General features: G+C 50.0%; 1 protein-coding gene across 3 annotated transcripts in view; it reads left to right on the top strand.

Moving 5' to 3' along the window:
- RASGRF1 (Ras protein specific guanine nucleotide releasing factor 1) overlaps positions 1-13,196 on the top strand; it is a 105,782-nt gene that overhangs the window by 82,202 nt on the left and 10,384 nt on the right. Inside the window, exons 21-24 of one of the 3 annotated variants that reach the window (XM_082616825.1) lie at positions 2,762-2,865; positions 4,363-4,447; positions 7,784-7,981; positions 12,168-12,247. In XM_082616825.1, coding sequence (XP_082472951.1) covers positions 2,762-2,865; positions 4,363-4,447; positions 7,784-7,981; positions 12,168-12,247 — 467 coding nt within the window. Of the gene's footprint in view, positions 1-2,761; positions 2,880-4,362; positions 4,448-7,783; positions 7,982-12,167; positions 12,248-13,196 lie in introns of those variants that run through there. The other 2 variants (XM_082616827.1, XM_082616826.1) reach the window with 2 other exon arrangements.

Raw genomic sequence — 13,196 nt, 5'->3', positions numbered from 1 at the left:
GAAGCAGGGGGAGCCGCCCCTCCTCCTTGCCTGGCACTCCTCCTGCTGGGCCTCTCCTCAGCGCTCAGTGCCCCCGGCCACTGGGCCACCCCACCCTGGCTCACAGGCCACTCCCCAGGCCCAGCCCAGCCTTGGTCCTGGCAGTTCAGCCATCCTGGGCCTTCAGGAGTGGGCTGAGCTCCCCGCCTGTCGCCCCTGCTTCAGAGGCTGGGGGCTCCTCCCCATGAGGCTCCTGACCCTGTAACACGGTGTCCCAGGTGGCACCTGCTGCTCTCGTCCCCACGTCTCTGCTACCTTCCTAAGAACTTGTCATCCCCTGTTGGCATCGTGTCCCTCACATCCGGGCTCCTGCATCTGGGCTTCTGCACAGAGCATTCCTGGCCCGGGGCAACTGTGTCAAGGGGGATGCAGGGACCCTCACCACACACACACACCACACACGCATCACACGCACCACACACGCACACCACACACACACCCACACCACACACACACCCACACCCACACCCACACCACACACACACACACCCACACCACACACACACCCACACCACACACACACACACCCACACCACACACACACCCACACCACACACACACACCCACACCACACACACACCCACACCACACACACACACACCCCACACACACACCACACACACTCACACACACACACCACACACACCCACACCACACACACCACACACACACACCACACACACACCCACACCACACACACCACACACACACCACACACACACCACACACACACACACCACACATACCACACACCCACACCACACACACACCCACACACCCACACACACCACACACACACCACACACACGCACACACACGCACATACCACACACACTACACACACACACCACACGCACGCACATACCACACACACTACACACACCCACACCACCCACACCACACACACACACTACACACACACACCACACACACACCCACACCACACACACCACACACACACCACACACACCCACACACCCACACACACCACACACACACGCACACACACGCACATACCACACACACTACACACACACACCACACGCACGCACATACCACACACACTACACACACCCACACCACCCACACCACACACACACACTACACACACACACCACACACACACCCACACCACACACACCACACACACACCACACACACCCACACCACACACACCACACACACACACACCCACACACACACACCACACACACACCACACACACACGCACACGCACGCACATACCACACACACTACACACACACACACACGCACGCACATACCACACACACTACACACACACACCACACACACACACGCACACACACTACACACACACACCACACACACTACACACACACTACACACACGCACACACACGCACGCACACACACCACACACACACCACGCAGGGGCTGGAGTAGGAGCCCTTTCCTCGGCTTTCCCACACTCTGTCCCTGCTCTGGTCCTGTGACTGGAGCTCCTGAAGCCAGGGACGTGTTTTCTGGTTTTTCTGTCTCTGGTATCTCGTGAGGACCTGGCAGGGCAGTTCTGGATGACTGTTTGCCAAGAAGTGGGAGGGAAAGACTCCGTCCAGGAGGGGGGACTTGTTCCCTTGATTGGGGGTCACCCCACTTTCCTTGTGATCAGTGCAACTTCCAGGGGTTCAGCTGGCTGGCCGGGCCCTCTGGGCAGGGTAGCTGGCCCCTCTCCTCCCACACAGCCCAGTTGGCCCCAAGGGGGAGAACAGGGGCGTCCTTGGTCCTGACTCTCTTCCCAGGACTGCACAGTTGTCCCCTCCCCCTATTTTCTCTAGCTCCCTCCAGCCTCTCCCAGATCCAGCAGACTTTCCAGAGGCCTTTGTGCCCTGGGCCTCCTCTTGTCTAATCCCTGCCGTGGGGACACTGGCCCCCTCGCCAGTGCTTCCTGAGGATTTCCCCTGATCGGGGGGCTCAGGTAGTGGTCACCTTTAAAGCTGGTGTCCATGGTGGCCCTGGGGGCAGGGGCATGGTACCCAGGACTAAGGCAGACAGTTGTCTTCTGGGCATAGGATGGGGGCACTGTCTCAGGAGGTAATCACACCGGTGAGTGTTTCTCTGCTAATGAAGTTTAAAAGGAAATTTTATGGGGAATTCCCTGGAGGTCCAGTGGTTAGGGCTACACGCTCTCACTGCCAAGGGCCCGGGCTCAATCCCAGTTGGGGAACTAAGATCCCACAAATCCTACAAGCTGCACACCACGCAGCACAGCCAAAAAAAAAAAAAAAGAAATTTTATGGAGCCAGTTGTGGACCCAGACAGGACCTGAAGGGAGAGACAGATCACAGCCTGGAGTCAGATGGCCTGGGTTCCGGCCTTAGTCCGCCTGTTTCTGGCTGATTTGCCTGGGGCTAGTCATTAATCTCTGGATGCCTCTGTTGTCTTGTCCATGCTCTGGGGGCAAGTGATGACCAAACGAGTGACCCTGAAGCACAGCACAGGCCTGCATGTGCACGCATACACACACACACACACACACACACACACGGGGCACGACAGACAGTGACTCCCAGCCCCCTCCGTCCCATCCTCATCTCCCCTCGGCGGGTCTGCCGGGGGGGGGCCTCACCAGTCATGCCCCACCCACCCACTCACCAGAATCGAGGTGGAGATGCCCTCCAAGAAGTGGCCAAAAAGCCAGAAGGTGTCCCTCATGGGCCTAACTGGGACCTTGCTCCTCTCAGGCTGAAGGCGTGAAGGCCGAGCCCTTTGAAAACCACTCAGCCCTGGAGATCGCGGAGCAGCTGACCCTGTTGGACCACCTGGTCTTCAAGAAGATCCCTTATGAGTGAGTGGGTGCAGGTGCCAGACACCCCGCCCTTCCTCCTCGGGCACCGTCTTTGGCTGAATCCCCATCCCTGAAGCATGCACAGTAGATTTCCAGAGCTGCATGGATTGATTCTCCACAGCTTGAAACAAAAATGCATGTGCCGGCAGGGATGAGAGAGGATCCCTATCCCCTTTCCTGTCCCCAAGTTCCATCCTTACCTACCAGCTACATGCATGTGCCCGCGTGCGCGTGCGCACACACACACACACACACACACACACACTTTTCCAGAAGCATCTCTAATTCGGCGCTCCTTTCCTGGAGGTCTAGAGAAGGAGTATGTGCTCACATATGTGCACACATGTACATGTGAGCAAATGTGCACACACACATGAGTGTGTGTTGGTGTGTATGCATGTGCAGGAGCAGACTCTGGGGGTACTCTCTGGACTTTGAAGCAGCCCCAAGGCCTTGTTGTTACCTGCTCTGGTCTGTGGTCAATCACCCCCAGCTGTTCGTTGTAACTATACCACCTACATAATTTTGTACCACCCTTTTATTCGCCTAACGATACATCAAAATGGTATCTGTAAAGACACCGTTTTTAATAAGTGCACAGTATTCCCAGCAGTGCACTAAGCCGTGGGCTTGTTTCCAGGTTTCACTTTTATATTTAAAGCTGGGGTAAACCTCCTTGTAACTAAATATGTCTCTGAATTTCTGACAATTGTCCTAGAATAGTTTCCTGAAATTGGAATCACCGCTTCTGAGGTTATGAATCATTGTAGGACTTTTGATCTCTGCTTTCCAGAAAGGTAGCCCCACGTGGCACACACAGAGGCCCCCACTGACTGGGGCACTACCTCACCTAGACAGAGAGTGTCGACATTTTAGAAACCTGCCGCATCTCCTGCATGTAGAGACCGCAGTTATTTCTGACAGTAGTTATTGCTCCCTCCTGCCCATGGAACTCTGTCCAGGTCACTCTCACAGTCACTATCAAATAAGGAGCTTCTCCTGGAGGCCTGGATGGTCTGTGGTCCCGTGAGGTCACCATTACCAGAACACGCTGCTGGCTTGGCTTGCAAGCTCCTTTATACTTCCATCTGGCCCTTTTTTGTGGCCTGTCCGCCCTGTTCTACAGACCAGCTTCTGCAAGGTGACTTTAAAACGGGAGCTCTCCCATTCAGAAACAAGATCCAAAACAAAATCTGATGTGCCCATCGCACCATATCTCATTTCAGCCTCACAATAACCCTGTAAGAAAAGTATTGTCACTATTCCCGTTTCACAGATGAGGAAACTGAGGCCCTGAGATATCAAGGGCTTACACGAAGCCACACAGCTGGTATGAGCCAGAGCTAGACCTGACCCCAGGGTCCCTTCCTCTCGAGGGCTCTGCAGAAAGTTACTCCCCAGAAATGACAACTTCAAAAAGCAGAGAACTCAAAGCAAAGAAATCAGCAAGGCAAACCTAACCTCATCCACCCGGGATTTCTCCCTTACTTCCTACAGGGAGTTCTTCGGACAGGGATGGATGAAACTGGAAAAGAATGAAAGGACCCCTTATATCATGAAAACCACTAAGCATTTCAATGATGTGAGTATGGGGGTAGGGGAGCAGGTACAGTGCCTTTCTCTGCAGGTTTTTCTTCGGTGAGACCCTCTGAACGGGCTGTACACCTGGCTAGAACCAGACCACCTGGGTCTTCTCCAGCTGTGTGATTCATGGGCATGATAATTTCATTTAAAGCTCACGCCCATCCTAAAAGATGGGGGCTGTTATCACACTTTAGATACAAAGAAACCGAGACTCTGAAGGGCAGATGCCTGAGGTCTCCTGCCCAGTGTCTGGTAGCTCGTGGCCTTCCTCTGCTGTACAGCCCCAGCCAGAAGGAAGAAATCTCTCCCAGCAACTTCCCCGCATTTACCCAAGCTCCAACCCCTGCAATCGCAAGGAGCCGTCCACCCCCAGCCTTGTGACAGCCTTGAGGGCATTTGCACTCAGCATCTTCATTCCTCTTTTGATGAATTTAACCATCAACACAAGAGCTTTTGACAGCCAGAAGTGGAGGCACGCGAGTCCACTTGTCCTGACCGCCTGGTCAAGGCCGCATCATGTCAAGGGCGGCCAGGGGCGGACCCTCATCCTGGGAAGGTCCTCGGCAGCCTGGAGGAAACAAGGAGGACTCAGGTATTGCAGCTCAGGGGAGGAGCTCGACAGGGAACACAGACGCAGAATGGAGAGCAGGATGTATAGCAGGAGAGAGGAAGCGATGGATGTGGGCGAGGCCCCAGGAAACACACACAAGGCCTGAGTCCGACGACGCCTGACCCAAAAGTCCAACCACAGCACCAGGCAGCAAAAAGAGTCCCTCTCCAGGGACTTCCCTGGCAGTCCAGTGGTTAAGACTCCACGCTTCCAATGCACAGGGTGTGGGTTCCATCCCTGGTTGGGGAGCTAAGATCCCACATGCCACACAGCACGGCCAAAAAAGAAAGTCCCTCCCTCTCCCACCCCCTCCCCCAGTGTGTGGCCAGGACTCAACATAAGTAAAAGGTTAGACTATGAAGTGAGCATTTATTGAATGCTGACCATGTGCCAAGCACTATGCCAAGGGTTTCGTAAGCATCATCTCATTTAATCCTGTTATTCTCATTTTTGTCTGATTCTCTGTTATGGATGAAGAAACTGAGGCTCAAGGAAGTTAAATTTCACCCCCAGTCATCAGCAGGAGAGCCTGCTTTGAACCCACACAATCCACCTCCAGAGGGCTACCCTCATCGCTACCTGGCATTTGGCCATCTCTGTTAAAATCCACCTTTCTTTGTTTTCAGGTACACAGCATGTGTGCCTCTTTGAAGGTGATATTCATGGCCTGAAACTCTGTTTCTTAATCTCTCCCTGACACAGGGTTTGGTTTGGTTTTGTCTTTGCTGTTTCCCAGTCCTGTTGTCTTTAATTCTTTATCTTATTGATTGGTACTGGCTAGGATCTCCAGTATCAGGGCTAGAACTAGGGTAAGGTGAACGAGGTGCTCAGGGGGCAAAATTTAAGGGACTGTTCACCCTCGGGTGCATGCACTTGCACCCTGGGTGCCTCCAGACCTGGCCCTTTATGACAGTGTTCAACAGAAATGGTGATAGTGAATCTTGTTCTTGGTTTTAAAGAGAATGCTTCTAATATTTCCCTGCTTACGATAATGTTTGTTTCTTTATCAAGTTAAAGAAATTCTTTTTCTTTTTCTTTTTCTTTTTTTTTTTTTTTTTTTGCGGTACACGGGCCTCTCACTGCTGTGGCCTCTCCCGTTGCGGAGCACAGCCTCCAGACGCGCAGGCTCAGCGGCCATGGCTCATGGGCCTAGCTGCTCCGTGACATGTGGGATCTTCCCGGACCGGGGCACGAACCTGTGTCCCCTGCATCGGCAGGCAGACTCTTAACCACTGTGCCACCAGGGAAGCCCAAGAAATTATTTTTCTTATTCCTTGTTTGCTAATAATGGTTTTTACTATAAATGGATACTGCATTTTATCAAATTTTTTTCTGCATCTATTGAGATGTTCATATGGTTTTTCTCCTTTAAATCTGTTGATGTGATGAATGACAGTTACAGAGTTTTCTCTAATATTCAACCATCCTTGTGTTCCATGGACAAATCTAAAATATTCATGTTATATTAAACAAATGGATGTGTAATTTTTCCTTCTTATATTTTCTGTATTTGGTTTTGGTATCAAGATTGTACTGGCTTCATAGAATAAATTGGCAGGTATTCCTTTTTTCCTCTCTTCTCTGGAAGATTTGACTACTCTATTCCTTTAAAAAAGTTATATAACATATGTAAAACTGTTTTGAATTCAGTGTTTTCTTTATGGAAAAAAATGCTACTTCAATTTAATTAAGGCTTATAATATGTGTGCTATTTTGTACTACCATTCCTCCCTGATTCTCTTCAGTAGTTTTCTCTTCTTAATATACATCCTTTAGAAATTTTTCTAAAGAAGAATATTTCTGGGTGGTAAAGCCCTACAATTTATATTCATCGGTAACTGTCCTTTAATCACCTTTATTTTTTTAATAACAAGTCGTGTTTTTTGTACTTTTTATTTTTAAATAATTATTGATTCATAGGAAATTGCAAAGAAATTGCAAAGAAATGTACAGGGAGGTCCAGTATTTCCTGCTGCCGCAGTTCCTTGTGGTTGTAGCTCCCTGATGTTTTGGCCCCAGCTTCCTACCCGCTGGCTGCTCCAGGTCCAGCCTACATTTAGTTTGTTTGTGTGTATGTGATTGTTTGCTGTGCAGGGGTAGAGTAGTCCTTGGGTATGTGAGACCAGGGATGCCCCCACGTGTGTGTCTTATCCAAGCTTTAGCTGTATGGTGGGAGTTTCCCTCAGAGCTTGGCTCTTCTTAACTCTCTGTTCTTCCGGATAAACTTCAGAATTACTTTGTCAAGTTTTCAAGATAACTCCCACTGCATGTTTTATTGGAGTGCATTAAACTTGTATATTAGTTTTGAAAAAAGACATATTTACATTTCCATTTTGGAATCTAATCTTTTTCTTCATGAATCAATTCTTTTATTACCTTTGGTAATAAAAGGTATTTTTATTTATTTTTCATGTAGCATCCTACATAGTTCTCATTACAGGTCCCAGGTAATTTACAGATTCCCACTGGTATTTTGAAGATGGTATCTTTTTTCATTGTATTTTCTAATTGGTATTGCTAATATATAAAAAAAATTATTTTTGTATATTGAGTCTTTAACCAGCTACTCTAATGAGCTCTGTTGGTTGTTCTGGCAGTTTTCCAATTCATTCTTCCAGGAATTTTCAAACAGACAATCATTTAATCTGCAAATAATGGTGATTTATCATCTTTACAATACTTACTCCTTTTACTTTTTTCTTATCTTATTGCATGGACTTAAAGATCAGTAACTTGATTGCTTCAGAAATCATCCGCAATGAGGACATCAATGCAAGGGTGAGCGCCATCGAGAAGTGGGTGGCCGTGGCTGACATATGCCGCTGCTTACACAACTACAATGCTGTTCTGGAGATCACCTCATCCATGAACCGGAGCGCAATCTTCCGGCTGAAAAAGACATGGCTCAAAGTCTCTAAGCAGGTGCGGGCAGGAAGCCAGCTTGGCCTGATGGTCTGGGCTGGGGCTGGGGCGGAGAGACCAGAGGGCCACCATCCATAGGTGGATGAAGGACAGGGTGAGGGCCAGTACTCCAAGATAAAACAGAGAACCTCTTCTCCTATTTCACCTGGGACCAGATGTCAGGCCAACGGATGTGGGACTAGGACCTTGTGGGACTTTAATTCCCACTTGAATAATTAATATGCCAAAGTGGGATATAGGACAGTGATTATTGGTCCCAACACTCTTTTCCTTGAGTTGGAACAAAAGAGTGGTGACTTCCTGGGGATCTCAGTCCAGATCTGCAGGTTACCGAGATGGTGGCCAGATGGTCCTGCAAGTCCTTTCCTCGGATGTTGATTTTACCAGCCCTTCTGGCCCCCAGAGAGTTAATTTGTCCCTGTTACCCATTAGACAGTATGTGATCTTAAATATGGGCTTGATCTTTATTCACTCAGAATCTGATTCTGAAAAACCATAAAGTGGAATCTTCCTCAGGAATAAAGCTCCTTGCCCTGGGGTCATGAGGAGGCAGCTCTCCTGAAAGGAGAGCACAATGGGACACTTAGGCCACCTCCTTTCTGGGTGCACTGGATGTCCCAGCCCCAGCCTGCATGTTGGCAGAAAGCTGGACAGTGACCACCAAGGGTCAGGGTAAGCCTCCAAAGGCACCAGTAACTTGGTTATAGTGTCTCTGGTCCTACAACCAGGTGGACTGTGTGGGGCCCAGGGTCTCCAAGGGGTCTGTCCCATCTGGACCGTTCTGGATTTACCCCCTTCATAGTTCTGTTTCTCCCCTGCCCCTCGCTACTCTCCTCGTGCCAATGGCAGGGCATGATTCTACTCCCCAGGCAGGCAGCAGGTCCATAAATCCCTCCTACTTAGATAAGCAGCCAATCTCAGGACAGCCCTGGGACATCTCTGCTGCCCTTCCGCTGCCAGCCATTCACTGCAGCTCCAGATTACAGCAGGACTGCAAAGTACCCCTTCCATCCAATGGGGCTGGGCCTCTTGCTTAGCACACAGAGATGCCAGGGTCAGGACGAAAACCAGAAGATGTCTCTCTTGTGAGCAGGCTTCTAGAAAGAACAGAGGCTGGAAGTGTGGGAGCTCAGGTTAGCAGGCACATCTGGCCACACGTGGCACACAGTGTCATGAACTCCTGAAGTCAGGGGTCGAGCAAGGCTGCCACAGAACCTCTAAGTCATCTAGGCTGATTGGCCTGTCGAGGTTCAGACATGGCTATGGGCAGAGTCTGAGGGACCCGTTTCAGGTCAGCATCTTTCTTCTCCTGCCCTATTCCATCAGAATGACGTCATCTTTTCTAGAAGCCCGCAGACCAGGCTCCATTTTCCTACCCCATTTCTGGGGGTGTGGGAATTTCTTGGCTTCATTCCCCAGCATCACCCTTGTCATAGAGTTGGGAGGGAACTTCCTTGACCATCCTGAAGTCTTCCATTCTCTTAGGAGAGTGGAAATGGAGGGCAGTTAGAGGTCAATGTGTGTGATCTGTCCTGCCTTCCAGGATGTCATTCAAGACCTAGGGCCAGCCAGCCTGGTCCAAAAATCAAAGATGCCTCTGAAAACACATCTAGGCCTGCACCCTCTGTGGCAGACTGGACCACACTGGCTTCTCCCAGCCCTTCAGTTTGTGCTATAGTTGTCCGTGTACATAGCACCCAGCTCCAAGAGCTTCTGGGTAGCCATGGCCATGGCCTGGTCAACACCAACCAGGAACAGTTCGCTGTCCCTCTGCAGGTATCCCATAGGCCAAGATGGCCACATTTCTTAGACCAACCTGAAATGTAGCCTCAGCAGCTAGTTTTTTTTTTTATCATTCCTTTCAGTGTGCCAGCCCAAAGCAGAAAAGCCTGTGTCCAAGTCCAGTCTAGCCTTGGCAAGAGTCAGGGAGTCAGAATTAGTTTGGGATGTCCAGTGCCTCCCCTTTCTTCTTCCAACCTCTCTTCCCATCCTCTTTGAAAATAAAAACTTTCCCTCGGGAAAGGATCAGATGATGCATCTCCATAGGATGATGCAGATGACTAATGCAGTTATATGTGTTTCCTCTCCCTGGAATGGCTGGATTTCAGTAGAGACATAAGCCTCTCTTTGACTAACTATACTTTTTGGCTTCTTTGGAAGGAGCCGCCTTGGCCATCCAGAAGTCTTGTTTGGTGAACAGGAAAGGATAGGATTTAAGAGGCCATATATAATCATCTTTCTTCCTGACACTATTTCCAAGGCAGGCTCCTTGCTTGGTCTCTGGTTTCAGAGACATATTCCAAATGCCCCCATATTTCGGCTCACTGGTGTCCAGACTCCAGCAGAGATGCCCAAGGCCCCAGGGGGCCTGCTATCCCAGTGAGCCTCAAAGGATGGAAGCTCCTGCCATGGCCAGAAGATGCTTGAGCTGCTTCAAGTCAGAACACACTTTCTAAGCAGCAGCTGGGAAAATCCAGTGGCCTCCCAGGATACAAATCTCCTTTCTGGACAGAGAGCAACAACCCGAAAAGGAGCAGACACACACCTCAAGTAAGCACACAGGTGCAGAAGAAATCAAAGTGTGCCCAGCTCAGAGCCACAAATTGGCCCCAAGTGTATGCAAAAACCCCACCCACCAGAATATCCTTTGTACATTTTCATGGTCTCTAAGCGTGGTGATGCTTCACCTGGAGCTGTGTGGCTGTGTAGCTTTTACGTCACCCACAATTCTGGACTGTCTGAACGGGTATTGCCCTTAAGGAACACCTGGACCTACCCTCCCATTTTCCAGATACGAAAGTCAAAACCTAGCAAAGTGAGTGGAGTGGTAACTTGCCCACGGGCATGCTGAGGGTGGGTGACAGAGTCCACTGAGGGCTCTGGATACTCAGACCCCACATGTGGCCTCAAGCTGCAGCATCTCATGTCTCTGCAGGGGGAGGGGAAAGAAGAGGATGCAGGAGCACAGCTCTGGAAAGAGATTAAGTGCAGGAGGGCAGTTGAGAGCCTGGGGTGGAGGTTGGCCTGGGCGTCTGAGAAGGGTCATCTCAGGTGAAAGCAGAATCATCTGCCCTTTGCTTGGTGGGGCTTGTTCCATCCTGGCCTGCGGCTCTTTCACCAGATCCAGAATAAAGTTTTGCTCTGAACAGGGTCAGTCCAAACCAGGCGACAAGACTTCAGATTGATAGGAGGGACCGAGCAGATTGGTGTTCTCTGCCATCCTTTCTCCTTGAAGAGTATACACTGACCTCTTCTTCCATCAGAAGGAAGATTTAGCTTGTCATTTTCTGCAGGCAGTTTTCTCAGATAAAAATTAGACCCAAAGATCAGGGGTATACTTGGCCTCTGTGGCCAGTGTCCCCTCCAGGCTGACTAGCCCCTCTGGTAATAAGATGCACGGCTGGTCTCCGGCCCAGTTTCTCAACCACATTCTGGATTCTGAGGATTAGAGCTGGAAAGGTGGTCACTAGTCATCTCCCCGTTTTATGAATGAGTGCGCTGAGGACCTCAGAGGTGAAGAGGTTTCCCCAGGTCATGCAGGAAAAGAAGCACAAAGCCAGGCTCCACCCAGGACACGCTCTGTGGCACACACCTGGTCCCTTAAGACAAACTCCAGCCACCCAAGTTGCTCTGGCCTGATACGTGGGCAGGGCCTGGCCTGGTCATTTGGCAGATGGGACCCTTTTCTGCAGGGTTTCCTCTTCTCCATCAGAGTCTTTTCTCCTTTGATGATCAGTTCATCTGCCATCTTTTTTTCTTGATTCTTAAATTTGGGTGGTGCTCCTGATATATCAAAGTGAAGGTATGAGAAGATGGTCACATCCTTTGGGTACAGTCATGAGAAAGCTCATGATGATGAAACATCAGCCATGCCCTGTACCGGGTCCAGGTCCTTGGAGCTACCTACCCCCGCCAAGTCCTTCCCAACCACCCAGGTCTCAGGACCGTGACACTTGGACCCTCCTGACCCTACTCCCATGTTTCTGAAAGATGTATGAACACGGGCAAGCAAAACAAAGATCCATGTCTGCCTCCTCAGGAGTACAGGGTCAAGTCCCCAGACCCAGGAAGTCCCCAAATCCCTGTGCCCTATCTCGAGGAGGCAAAGCGAAGCCCTGGAGTGTGGGCCAGAGTCACGGGCCTTGATGTGTGCTATGTGCTAGTAAATACTTCTAATTCCTTCTAGACAAAAGCTTTGATTGATAAGCTCCAAAAGCTTGTGTCGTCAGAGGGCAGATTTAAGAATCTGAGAGAAGCTCTGAAAAAGTAAGTGTGTGTCATTTTGTCACCATTATTTTTTAAATTGTAGAACCACACTGCAGAGGCATTCATGTGCCACCCCTGGCTGGAGCAGGAGGTCTGTCTGTCTGTCCATTTGTCTACCCACAAGACCGACCCCTACACATCCCAGACCCCCAGGGCAGGTCAGCTTTGTCCTCCATCATCTACCAGAGAAATTCCAAGGTGTCAGGGCATTTCCCAGGAGAGGCACAGGAATAGTCTTGAGATGTGCAGTAGCTGTGATGTGATAATAGTGGTGCTGGATTCCTTGATTCCAAAATGCACATTTTATTTTACATTTTACCATTTCTGACATCAGGATACATCTCACAGTCAGTGTATTTATTTCGTATGATTGTGTTTCCTTTTTGTACTAGATAATTAGTCATCAAGACGAGTGCATTTTACACACAATGGCATCTTGGAATCAAAGAAATATGGTTTTACCAGTAATTTACACCTTACAGTTTGCAAAGTTTGTGCCCTGCCTGGCCATGGTGTGTGCAGCTCCATTAACACCGCCTGTGAGGTGGGCCTCCTCAACCTCGGCCCTCTTGTCCTTTAGACAAGGATTCTTTTTTTTGGCCACACCACACGGCATGTGGGATCTTAGTTCCCCAACCAGGGATCAAGCCTGCGCCCCCTGCAGTGGAAGTGCAGAGTCTTAACCACTGGACCACCAGGGAGGTCCCTAGACCAGGACAGTTTTTGTCGTGGGGACTGTCCTGTGCATAGAATGATGTTTCTCAGCATCCCTGGCCTCTACCCATGAAATGCCAGTGTCCGCCCCGCCCCCCCAGTTACGACAACCGAGAAGGTCTCCAGACATGGCCAGATAGCCTCAGGGAGGCAAAATCGCCCCCGTTGAGAGCCACTGTTGTGAGACAGATTCTCCCATGATGTTTCTCCAGACAAGGACAATGAGGAACTAGTG

The sequence above is a fragment of the Mesoplodon mirus genome (genome assembly GCF_964341445.2).
Source record: "Mesoplodon mirus genome assembly, chromosome: 4".
Lineage (NCBI taxonomy): Eukaryota > Metazoa > Chordata > Mammalia > Artiodactyla > Ziphiidae > Mesoplodon > Mesoplodon mirus.
Note: the sequence above shows the minus strand (reverse complement) of the source record. Positions and strands in the feature narration are given on the sequence as shown.